Raw genomic sequence first — 13,474 nt, 5'->3', positions numbered from 1 at the left:
GGCAAATCTTCTGACATATGACCATAAGAAAGTCTGCTGACATAGGACCGTTCCCACATGTCCCCAGTAAACACAGATAATAATAATAATTTAAAAAAAGTATTTCTGCTTATATATTAAGATCTTCTAAGAAAAGATCCCAGATCTGATTCTCTACACACTCTTTTCACATCCAGGATGGCAAAGTAGTCATATTTAAAATATAATAACCTTGCACATTTTAGATAAAATATAAGCAAGTCCAGCACTTAAAAATTTATAGTGCATGGCCATGATGAACTCCAATTTTTCTTCACAACCACCTAAAATTATTTGTTAAATTTTTAACAAATTTCTGATACTAATTTGGTAGTTAAAATATTAACACAACTATAACCGTCACCTATTTTACATGGCTTTGTACTGTTTGCACAGTGACATACCCCAAGCAATTTAGATGCAGTTACTCACAACTGATGTCCTGCAAATATTAAGAATATGCATAACTTTACAACTGTAAACTGGCACACTGAATTTGAATAAAACTATTGAGCTTGTGAGCTTTTCTTTGTCCTATAATGAAGATTTCAATCTCACTGAAAAATTTTAAGCTTATATGTAGTCAAATAACTTTAGACATAATTGATTATGGTTTGCAGAACTATTTTTTGGGTCAGGTAATATGGTATGTCTGTGATCGTAATTTAATCCAGCATAGTCAGATTCCATCAAGGAGGTTTTTGAATTGCTGTGCCTATTTTCCAGGTCTCACATGTCAAAGCTGCAGGTATATCAAAGAACTTCATTGTGCTACATAAATTTCCAAAGACCTTTTTGTCATATTTCAAGGAGTTCCCTCAGAAGATTATACTATGTAGACTAAGTATCTTCTTTTCCAAATATCTTTGTTTTTATGTCTTGAAGTGCCAGATGGATAAGCTAAATGTATTGCCTTTCAATGGTCAGTGAAAATTATGTAGAAATAGGTAAATCTGGCAAGGAGTTTTCAAAAGAATATAGGATACACTGGACCCTACGTGCAGTAGTCTAGTGTTATTGAGGTAAAACTGAATGGATTTTCAATTCAGGGATCTTATCTGACACATTTCACCCTGTTGGTGCCTCACAGGTTTGCAGCTAGAATGATTTGTTTCCCTTCATTTGATAGCTTCTGAAAAATATGCCTTTGTGTGCTTTTCTCTACCCATTATAAAGCTTGATAAAACCTTTAGATTAGAGCAAGGTTTTGAAGGGATTACTTGCTAATAGTTGTACTACTTTGATATGCATTGCAATTGTAAGCAAGAGTGAGTATGCTGTATTCCTCAGTTGGAGGACTGTATTTATTTTGTTTTTAAGAAGAAGAAAATGAAAAGGTATCAAAATCCATTTGGGGTTGCTGATTTCCATGCTCTCCGTGAAAAGAAATACCGCCCATAGATGGCACTGTGGTCCTGTGACCCGGGGCTTATTGATGTCTGTGCAGCTGTGCCGCGCTGTATGCGCTGCTGTGGCTGTGAGCTGGCCCTGGCAGGGCGCTCTCACTCTCTTCCTCAGCTGGACAGGGAAGAGAACACACAACGAAAGATTCGTGGGTCGAGATAAGGTCAGGGAGAGATCACTCACCGGTCACTGTCATGGGCAAAACAGACTCGACTTGGGCAAATTAGTTTAATTTATTGCCAATCGAATCAGAGTAAGCTAATGAGAAATAAAAGCTAAATCTTAAAGCATCTTCCTCCCCCCCCCCCCCCCCCCCCCCTTCTTCCTGGGCTTGACTTCGTTCCTAATTACCTCCTTCCCCGCAGTGGTGCAGGGGGACGGGGAGTGGGGGCTGCGGTCAGTTCACCACACGTTGGGTCTGCCGCTCCTTCCTCCACAGGGGGAGGACTCCTCACACTTTCCATGCTCCAGCGAGGGTCCCTCCCACGGGAGACGGTCCTCCAACATGAGAGCTTCCCATGGCCTGCAGTTCTTCATCAACTGCTCCAGCGTGAATCCACCACAGGGTCACAAGTTCTGTCAGCAAATCTGCTCCAGAGTGGGCTCCTCTTTCCACTGGCTTCCCACAGGTCCTGCCAGGAGCCTGCTCAAGTGCAGGCTTCCTACGGGGTCACAGCCTTCTTTCAGGCATCCACCTGCTCTGGTATGGAGTCCTCCACGGGCTGCAGGTGGGTCTCTGCTCCCCCGTTGACTCCCATGGGCTGCAGGAGCACAGCTGCCTCACCATGGTCTGCACCACAGGCTGCAGGGGAATCTCTGCTCTGGCTCCTGGAGCACCTCCTGCCCCTCCTTCCCCACTGACCTGGTGTCTGCAGGGCTGCTGCTCTCAAATATTCTCACTCCTCTCTCTGGCTTCAGTGGTGCAGTTCCACATACCTCACCACAACCCCTGCCCCATCTTAAATCTGTTATCCCAGAGGGGCTATCAACATTGCTTCTGGGCTTGGCCTTGACCAGTTATGGGTCGGTCCTGGGGCCAACTGGCATTGGCTGTGTCAGGCATGGGGGAAACTTCTGGCAGCTTCTCACAGAAGCTTCCCCACTACTAAAACCTTGCCATGCAAACTGATACAGCTGCTTATTAATATTAAACTTATAGTCCTACTTCTTAGTGAAATAAATTTAATTGGCTTATTACTATTGGGAATGTGCTGTTTCTGAGACTGAAATGTTTTTAGCTCTTTGTACTTACCTAAAGAGTATACCACTTCAGTAGAAGAATGGCTGTCCTTGGAAAAAGAGAATTATTACAATGGCTCATTTTGGACCAGTTTAATGAGACAATTAAATTCTGCAACATGCAGAATTTCCTTTTGTCCAGCAAAATATTTAAAATTACTTTAGCCTTTGGCAGATATTGTACTGAGTATTTGTGGAAAAAATAAAACCAAACCAAATTAGCTACTTAAGACAAACCTCCAGTTTATAAAACAACTGATGGCATTTAAATATTTTAATCTGCTTTACTAGCAGTGGGATCTGACAAAACAATAAAGCATTGGAACACCATTTTACATTAACATTACAAAATACAGCAAATGTTTTTCTCTATGTATTTACATAAGCAAACATATATGTATTCAAAATAGAATGCATCTCACTGTCTGGCAATAATTATATAAGTACAGTGCATGGTTGATTGGATGGGATAGATACATAGGAATTTTTACCCTGAAGTGTATAAAGGATGCACACCAGCTTAGGAGATACATGGTGAGCTTCATGTCTTTGGACATTTTTCAGATACAGTCTTAACAGTAATAAAATGTCAATCTACTTGAAAAATTGTTGGTTAAAATTTTTTTCAGATGAAGTGGGTTTTTTTGGATGCAGATATGACAGACTGACTCAGCATGCTTTTCCTGTGAGGTAGGGGATGGCCCTAACCCTCTGAACTAATCTGTATGAATGAATGTTCTCTCTTTTTTTTTTTTTTTAACTGAAAAATTATAAAAATTTCCGTTCCAGTCTGATGCGTAATGAAAACATTCACATTTTTTTGCAAGATAGAAGTGTTGTTCTGAAGCTGGTCATACTAAACTGTGGTGATCATCCCAAGTGTGGACCCAATGCTGTAAATCCTGGTTTAAAACAGCTGAACTTTGTCATCTGTCTGCAGCATAATGAATCTATTAATTGCTATTTACTGATGAACAACCTCCTGCAGGTCTCGTATGGCGCCTAGAACAAATTCAGATTCTGACTGTCATCCTCACTAAGGCAAACTGCACAAAAATCCATTAACATTTTGGTGCAAGATGGCAGAATCAGGCCTCACTAAACTGTCAAAAATGTCCACAGAGCTGGAGATATTGGTCTTTAACTGCTGTGCATTCTTGGCTTTGAGAGGCTTCTCAGGCAAAAGCTGGTGATCACTCAATAAAACCTCCTGAGTGCTCAAAGAACCAAAATGTCAGGCATCAGTTATCCCTGTTTCTAAGCAAAAGATAAGTCTTACGTTATCTCCAGCTGTCAATTAAAGAAATGCTGTCAATCCTCTTAGGTCCAAAACATAGGTTTTATTTTAATAAACTGGAAAAAAATGATTGTTCAGAGTCATTTTCTGATGAAACCTCAAGCCAGTAATTGAAACTCTCTCTGATTGTAGTGAAGTATTCCCTGTCAGTATTTGCAACCTGAGCAATTTGACATCGTGGGAGAGGAACAGAAGGTGAAATGAAAGAGAAATGGTGAGCTGATCTGCTCTGCCACACGGGTGAAATGCAGACAGTAAGCAGAGAGCATAAGCTGTGATTGTTAAATGTTCAATAACAGTTTACCAAGTGCAAGCTGGTGAAGGAGGCTGTGCAGACCAGCAACTGGAGCCTCAGGAGTCTTGGGAGGAATTGAGCCCTGGAGAAGCGCAGGGCCATATGCATCATACAGTATGCAGGTAGGCTTTGTTCCCTGGCACAAATGGGCAGTAAGACACAAAAGCTGGCTGTCCCATCTACTTCTTTCTCTTGCAAGGCCAGAGAAACTTGCATCAAGACAGACACAAAATGTGGCAATTCCCTCCACTGGTGGAAGCCTCTGTGTTTCCTCTCCTCTCACACACAAGTTTAAAGGCCTTCAATCCCCTGTCATCATATGAAGGCAATCTGGTTTGGTGGCAGATCTTGAGCCTCAGACCTCTACTCACAAAAGACCTTTGGTTTTATTACTTCCTACTTATTCCCTGAGGTGCCTGTTCCCAGGGGAAAGCCATTAATGACCGCGAGCTGATAGATGACATGCATCACTGCAACGGGGCTACAGCATGACACTTAGACCCAGAGATGGAGGCTGAGGCCTGTGGAATGAGTCAGTGTCACCAGAGGCATGCAGAGCTCCTGTATGACCAGTGCATGGTGGCTCTGACTATCCCACTTTGGAGGAAAGGGCTCATAAAACTATCAGATTTAGGTATACTGTATATATAACAACAAAATCGGTTTCTTTGAATTTGGTCAAATACCCAGCCAGCTTTTAAGACCTTGTCTCCCACAGATCAGTATCTTAAGCTAAAAACTTCTTCCAAAGACTCCCAGCTAGTAGGCTACAATCAGATTCAGTTTCTCTCTGTCCTTCTCTTTCTTTGACTTAGTGGAAATTTAATTGTTCTGTGAAAACTGAAAACTTCAAGGGAAGGACTGATAAAGGTATTGGAGTTTGGTTTCTGGATGGGCAGTGTTTTTTCCAGAGAAACTGGAATACATCCTGGTTCTAATGAGATTATGGCTGCAAAATTTATGGAATGAATCAAATGCTTGTATTTAAGTTTTGTCAGTGAATGCAACATTTATATTTCTTCTCTGCAGCAAAGTCCCACTGGCTTCAGTGACATTGGCTGTGATGCCCAAAAGAAAGGAGTTTCTTGACTAGGCGTGTCTGTCAAACAGTGTTCTTTATGGAATGTATTCTGCCCTTGGAACTATGCAGGTGGAATACAGTGCCACTTAAAAGTCCTGTTATATTTCAAGAGAGCCCCATTTGCCCATAAATATTTCATTAAGGCTGAGTCCTAGTAGTGCAAGTTACTGACCATTCCTGAGCAATCTGCCTTAACAGCAATACAGCAAAACTAGGGAAAACAATTTTTAGCAACTACAAGTTTTCTAATAATTCTGGCCCTACAAATCCTAAAACAAAACCAGGAGGACATTCTTCAAAATGGCCTTTTTAAACCAAAAACAATGAGAGATGATCTGCTGCAACCTTTTACTGAAAGCTTTACTCATGGAAAACTTCCTCTGACATAACTTAAATCAGCCTTTGTTAGAATTGAACAGAAGCATGGACCTGGAACAGTTCCTGAAATTATTTAGCAATGTTGTGCCTGGTTTTCCAGTCTTCTCGCACTTTAATTCCCTGACAACACCAGTGGGAAGGAGCAGGGAATCAATCCAAATAATTACTTTTGAAAATATTACTTTCAAGTTTTAAGCTGAACACATGAAACACGAACACATGAAATTTTTGAACGGAAATAAAGTACAATACATAAAATAAAGATTACAAATGGTGGTAGAAACAAAGGATCATTTAAGTATAATTTCTCTCTGAAGATTCCTAACTTGAAATACAGAACAAACGGCAGAAAAGCCCAGTGACATTTCAGAATGGTTACTCAGAAGGAAAAAATAACCATAAAACAGTTAAAAAAATGCCTATATAATTAATCTATAGCAGTTTTAATAGATTTTCTTTAATAGTTTAAAATTTATTTTAAATATATATCAGCAAATTAACCATAATTTTATTCAAAATTTGGTAAAGTGCTCATTCAGTTAATGATAACAAAACTCTACTGTAGCAAGACAAACTAGCTGGGGCCTATTCTGCAAGAACATCAAAGGACAGCTTAGCTTTCATTTGCAAAGAGAAAAGAAAGGCGTAAGTTTCTTCACAGCCCATATTATAGTACCAGAAATTGCATTTTTTCTTTAAGAAATATATCCTTTAGAATATTAAAAAAATAAGTTTAATAAAGCCTGTGCTTAAAACAGCCAAAGTACTGTATGAAAAAAAATTGCACATTTGATACCATTAAAACCCTGTTTTTCATCCACAGGATAATATGAGGAGTATATGATGTTATTGGAAAGTCTCTTGAACAGGGCTGATTTTCCTAAGCTATCAGAACTTCTCCCAGCCAGGTGAGATTTTCAGCAAACGCACGGTGGTTGTCATGGCAGCTGCCAGCCATCACACACCACTAACCTTTTCGTTCCCTGGGCTGATACTTCCCTTAGAGGTACCATCCAAATGATGTATTCCTATTGTGACCATTGAGTAATCCTTAGCCATCATTTTTGCCTCCTTTTTCAAACTCTTCATTTGTGCTAGCTGGAGCTGGCTGGAATCATATGCAAGTGCTGGGATAGTGTTCACTAAAATCAGCTGGAAAGGTTTCTTCTCCTCCTTGTAGCGACACTGAATGTAACGAGAGAAAGCTGAGCGGTAGGTTTTGTTGAACAGTGTATATACGAGTGGGTTGACAGCTGAAGAAAGGTAACCAATCCAAACAAATATGTTAAGGAGTCCTCCAATGACTTTTTCATTGCATGACTCCTTGCAAATTACAGCCATCACATTGGTGATGAAAAATGGACACCACATCACAACAAACAGAAAGAAGACAATGCCAAGAACCTTGGAAGCCTTCTGCTCATTGCTGATGGATTGCATGGTTCTTCTCCCAGAAGTCCCCATGTCTCTGTTCAAGGAGCGCTGAAAGAGTTTTTCTGAGGACAGGGAACTCTGAGGGAGGAAGCTAAATGAAGCAAACTTGGTCTTTGGGCCAATGTCATCCACACATAGCATAGCTTCCTTCTGCAGCGACTTGATGGTTAAAAAGTAAGTGACTACCATGATGGTCAGAGGGATGAAGAACGCCACGAAAGAACCTACTAGAACAAAATTCTCATCTGCAAGTAAGCAGCTGCAATTCTTAAACACTTTAGATTTATCTTGTAGTCCAAAGACGGGTATAGGCATGGAGATACCTGAAGGTGGATCAGAGAAAGAAGAGATTAAACACAATAATGAAAAACAACATTTCCGGTCTCCAAGAATAAAATAAACAAACATCTACCTGTGTTTTACCTCTGGCTGAGGTGATCTTAGCATATTATCTCAGCCACAGGCAGAATACATTTGTTTACATCCAACTGTCCCATGACACGCGGTAGCCACAAAAGCATAACTCCTTAAATTCTTGGATTTTGTCCCCTTATAATGATCTCCAGACTTGCGTCTTGGTTCCTGCCACCTTTGCAAAGGCTTTTATGAACTATGATCAAGATGATACTGTCTTTCTTTTCTGAAGTGACTTAAGAGTGATCTTGGACTGTTTCACAGTAGAGAATTAGAACTGTTCTGGCACTGGTTTCTGTGTAGGCTGGGAAATTCTGGTGTCAGGAAAAAAGATAATTTTTTGTAGTAGGTCTACGAGTAATCTTTCATTGGGTCTTTCCCTTCTCTTCCTGTAATCTCCATACAGTCAATGTAGTCTAAATGCTAAAAAAACTTTCCATGGTAATGGAAATGGCAATGAACAATGGGGACAAGTTAAGCCCTGAGAGACACCAATATGAGGCAGCCTGAGATGTGGTTTCCCTTCAGAACTGCAAAAGTCCTTTCACAGTATTGCCAAATGCTAGAGCTTGCCCTCTCAACACACAGCTATGCGAACTTTGTCTTTCCCTGGAGCATGTGCTACATCCTTGCCTTGTCATGGATGGTAAGGCAAGGGGATGAAGTCCATTCTCCTTGGACTGCTCTGTCTGCTTCAACCTACTCAGTCATTTCCTCAGGGACTTCTGCAAATGCTGGTAGTGCCTGGGCAAAATCAAACAGCTGCTGTTTCTTTGCTTGTTCTTTTGGGCTTTTTTCAGCATTTGTCTCTTCCCCTCCATGCTTCTCTCGATGAGAGGCAATGTTCAGACAGTGACAGGGATGATGTGCTGTGAAGACAGCAGAAGTGGAGTTGTGAAGCAGGGGGTGATAATGCAACCCTGTTTGGATAAAAGCAGCTAGGAGTCTGATTCCTGTGAAAAGTTAGCATAATCTGGGAGCTTGAGTTCGATTTGCATTTTTTAACAGAAATCTCAGTCGCTGTATTTGGCTTAAGAGGAAGAAAAACATTAATTAGAGAAGAATTTCTTATGATGTGAGGAGGATGATGTGCCCTACTTTGTTCAATGTATGCCCAAGAATGTCCCTACTGGTTCACAGATGAGTTCTGAAACATCAGCTTTTCAATGGAACCTCCCTCTACCTCTCTTTCCCTTCTTCCCACTCTGGTGCTTAGACTGGGAGCCCTTTAAAAGCATAAGCTATCTCTTCATTTCACACACTTCCAGTGGCCAGTGCAACACCTCCAGTCCTAGAGGAAGGCTGTGGAGTACAGGTTCAATACAAAAAATAATAATAACAGTAATAATAATATTAGACTATTATTCTCTTCAAATGCTTCAGTCTTTTGGTGCTTCTGGAACTTCTACAAAGACCTTTATTTTTCTAAGAACACTGTAGCTTAATTTATCTTTGCAACTTTGAACTGAGTCATGGCAATGTCTCAGGCCAGTTTAGAAAAGTGCTGCTCTTATCTGCCTAGGGCAGAAGCTGGTGGAGAGCCTGTGGTATTACCCTTTCTGCTCCTGCTGCACAAGCTCTAAATGCTTGAACTTGCACTAGGAGAAGCCGGTGGCTAATATGCAAACTTGTGCAGTGTGTGGCACCTTCTGAGTTGAGCTGACAGAAACTTCAAGTGACTCCAGGAAAGCTTCTGGCTAAAAAGGTCAAGTTAATCTGACTGACAGCATGGAGGAAGAGGTCACCTGCAGGAAGCCAGACTGCCCAGCTGCAGCTGAGTAATCTGTGTTGTTGAGCTCCTCCAGGGAAATGAGGAATGCTTTGAAGTTCCTTTTCTTTTTTAGGATGAGTTGAAGGGGTGATGAAGGCACACAGTGCCTTCCAGCATTAAACTTCAGCTGCATGAAGACACAGCATTAGTCAGAGCAATACTACAAGTTTCCAGTCTGCTTCTGCCCTGTGCTGATAACAGCAAGGCTGTTTTTATATTTCAGTCAAAGACCTAGTGTGAACTGCAGAGATAAAATAAACAATGGTATTGACAGAGTTAAAAGATGCCTTTCATTACTACCTTATGGTTCAGCTGCATGAGGAGGCGAGTGCAGAGGCAGCAGCACTAGAAAGAGGAAAATTTTAGCATAATTGCACGCTTTTTCAAGTAAAGGGCCTAAGTCAGTTACAACTCCTCACCTGAAACACAAGAGCAGCAAATCCCCAACTGCTTTGTTTTGTTGTTAGCAGCTTCTGTAGACTGGCATCTAAACCCAGATTTCTGGCTTTAAAAAATGGAAATGAGCTTCAGCTTGCAGCTGAAGTTTCCACATTTCCTTGTCATTCCATTAACAAGCACAAAAGTGCTGCACCCATCAGAGCTGTAGAAGGCATTGCTGGTCATGTAAATTTTTCTGAGTGACCATTCAAGGCATCTTTCCCCTACAGCCACAGGTAAGAGGACTGTATAGTTTGAAAACAGCAGAGGTACCGCGTTTCAATGGCAAAGAACACTAACAGCTGTAGCCTGCTTTTTGTATACACCCCAGTTCAGCTGATGCAGGGGATCCCACAAATTATATCGTGGCATTCCTGCATGGAATAAATAAACTTCCAGCCCATTTTTCTGTTTTCCTATCTCTACAGGGACTAAACTTACTGCTCCCTTCCTGAAAGGAGAAGAGTTTGTCCATCTTCAAAAGGTGGTCTTTGGCTTCTGCAGCATGAGTATAGCAAATCCCATGAGGACCCAGGGATCAAATTCAAAGGCAGTCATGTTTAAACTGTAAAAAAAGGAGCTTCCATGTGCAATCCACATCCACTATTATGATAGAATTTTTAGGAAGCATCACATATGGCCAAGAATATCACCCACATGTCACTGAGGTTTGGTCAAGATCAAAACTGTAAATCCGTAACAAAAAGTCCTGGTATAAATTGCATTAACATTGTTGCAGCTGACCAAATGAATTCTTTGGAAGTTGAAGCTCAGTGATGTATTTGATCTTGTTGTTTCAGAAGTATAATTCCTTGTTGGTTTATGGTCCTTGCTTTCCAACTCCCTGCTCTTGGTGACTGTGGATGTTTAAGAAGATACAGATGGTGCCTGAGCATTCAAATGTCATAAGAAGGAAATAAGCTCCACAAGAAAGGGTCATGCAGTGCTACCAGGTAGGGACAAACACATATTTGGGAAATGGAGCATGTGCAAACAGAAGATCTGGATGAAAGAACTTGATAGGGCTGTAACAGAACAGCTATTCCACACCCTGCCCATTCCATGTTCCCAGCTCCCCCCAGCTCAAAGTCAATCTGGAAAAAACCTATTTATCCCCTGAGGGCTTTTTTACGGTTTATCTTTCTTGGCTTCCAAAACAAACTCAACTGAGGCACGAGGAAGCATTCAGCACAGAATGGGAACATACATCCAAGCCCTGAAGGTACATTAGCCACTCCATTTCCAGTTGACATTCCCACTTTAAACATTTTCCCTTGTGGACAAACCCTAAATATTATGTTCCTCTGGTACAAGGTGGTTTATTTATACAGCTTGATTTATACAATGTGGTTGTCTCAAACTAGGGATTTTAATAAACCACACAACAGATCCCAAACAATAAAGAGCAGTAATAAATCCTGCATTAAACCTCAAGCATTTGGGCACAATTTCAGAACGACAAAAGGTTCTTGAAAACACCAAAGGTTACGAAGTAAAGCAATGGCATCCTTCTTTTTGTTCTCTCAAAAAGCCTGGTAAAACTGACAAAGGTTGATTTAGTGGAACACATTGCTGACTTCAGAGGTATACAACAGCCAGAAAACCACTTTAGCTGGACAGGTAAACTGGGTTTGCAGCTGCCTTGAGCTGCTGAGGCTATCAATAAATTAAAGCTAGAATTTACAATATGCCCTGCAGGATGGCACACTCGTGTTACTTAGGGTGAACTGATAAGGTCAAGGTTCCTTCTGTGAAGTCTCCTTCAAGCAGAAACTGTCAGTCACATGCTTTCACCTCACATGTATCCATTTCAAATTATTTTGATTCAAATGAGCCTTAATACCGTGTGCCTTAATACCATGTACCTTGATAAATGTCCAAGGGATAGAAATCACCTTTTTGAAACGTCATTACAGTTTCTCAATAAAATTTGGCACCTTGGTTCACCTTCTCATGAAAAAAGAAAAAAACCTCCCCATCTGAAGTTTTAGCACTCACATTGATTCAGACATACCAGGTTACAGGCCAGCTCATGGGCCACTGCACAGAGATGTGCTGTTACACTGAATCTGAAAGTATTTCTGCTTGGAGAAACCAGTCTCTCCTTCAAGCAACTCAATGTGGCAATACTGTCTAATTTCTTTATAAAGGCCCATGCCCAGTATCTGATGCCTTTTTGTAGTCAGAAAATGTCGTCCTTTGGTACATCTACACATTCAAACAACAAACAGTAGTCCATGTACACTCGCCTGCTACATCCCAAGTCATACAAGGCATACTCTCAGTTTCATGTTGTATAAAAATTTCCTTGTTGCACACTGCCATCATATTATTTTCGATATTTTTTACTTAAATAACCACACAAAATAGTATTTATTCATTTGGGCTGCCATGGTGTGTGTTTGCTTGCTCTAGGAACACAAACCACAGTCAGTCACTTGCAGAGGGAGGACCATGGACTGTGTTCTCTCCTGAGTATCCAAGATGTAAATATGCCTGAATCTTATATCAGGAGCTGGAGTTTAACCACAGCTACTTTCATTTAAACATCTGCAGAAGAGCCACTCAATCTGGCTCCATGTCTCTGCTTGGTGTTTGGCACTCACTAGTGTGGGAGTCATCATTTCCCCAGAGCTGCAAACACTTAGCTGTTTTTTCTGCATGCACCTGAAAATGTTCCCAATCAATTCCTTTCCAGTCATGGCAAACCTTTCACTGTTATAATTTTTTGCTGCCAAAATAGTGCCAGCCACATTTTCAATAGCAAGGTTGTGCAGTTTGCTATTGGGTGGCAGTGCAGAAGCAGAAATTTCCACCCGGGGAGAGGGGATGTTGAAAAGCTCTGGGTGGACTGAGAATCACCATCTGAGGCTGCATCTAGTTAGCATGAATGTTAAAAAACTTCTGCCTTTCCTAGTCGGTGTGGCAGTGTCCCCAAAGTCCTGGGCTAGAATTTCTTGTCACGTGTGAGACAAGCATGGAATTCTTCCCTAACAGTAGGTACATTTGTTGGTGGGGGCAGGAGTGGGTGAGGAGCTTTCTGTCACAAATCCCCACATAATACTTGTTTCAGATGGATTTCTTCGAGAGCTGAGTGAATCATAATGCTGGTGGAATATCGTCTCCTTTCTGCATCCTGAGAGGCTGTCCTCATAGGATTGGAATCAGAGTGGGTTCAGACATTTTCCACATCACTGTTTATAAACTAAATTTAGTCCTTTATTCAAGGGCACACACAGGTGGTTTTCTGTGTCTTTTCCTTGGAACACTTTATTTGGTCACACATCTTCTGTTTAATACAACTGAAAGAAAAACTAATTTAAATTTAACTCCACATAGGGGGTGCCAGGTAATACTTGGATTACTCTATTAATTTTAAAATGGTTTTGTTCTTGGCAGTTTGGAAAATCTCTAAGGAAACATATTATTTAGCCTAGTAGAAGATAGATTAAATTCCTTTTATGTGTGAAAATTATTGTAATTGATCATTTATGGCATAAATCATCTATTTCACTTCAGAAAAACAAAATCAGAGAAGTCTGTATCTTCCTAATATGTTTCTCATTTATGTCCTCACTCCTGAAGCCTATTTTTTACAAGAGCAGAGGTGTGTCTCTCCAAATTAATTTATAGGAATGTGATAATAAATTAAATAGAAATGGGATTAGAGGAGAATTACCAGAAGGACAGTGCAAGAAATGAAGG

At 40.8% G+C, this 13,474-nt stretch overlaps 1 protein-coding gene across 3 annotated transcripts in view; it reads right to left on the bottom strand.

Annotated features, from left to right (window-relative positions):
• Window positions 1-2,729: 2,729 nt before the first annotated feature.
• Window positions 2,730-13,474, bottom strand: part of HTR2A (5-hydroxytryptamine receptor 2A) — a 28,333-nt gene continuing 17,588 nt past the window's right edge. For all 3 annotated transcript variants that reach the window (XM_051778732.1, XM_051778730.1, XM_051778731.1), the window contains one exon: window positions 2,730-7,469. In XM_051778732.1, coding sequence (XP_051634692.1) covers window positions 6,670-7,469 — 800 coding nt within the window. In that variant the 3' untranslated portion in view covers window positions 2,730-6,669. The remainder of the gene's footprint in view (window positions 7,470-13,474) is intronic.

Source organism: Manacus candei, unplaced genomic scaffold (genome assembly GCF_025592945.1).
Source record: "Manacus candei isolate 608988 ecotype Guabito, Panama unplaced genomic scaffold, ASM2559294v1 h1tg000014l, whole genome shotgun sequence".
NCBI lineage: Eukaryota > Metazoa > Chordata > Aves > Passeriformes > Pipridae > Manacus > Manacus candei.
Note: the sequence above shows the minus strand (reverse complement) of the source record. Positions and strands in the feature narration are given on the sequence as shown.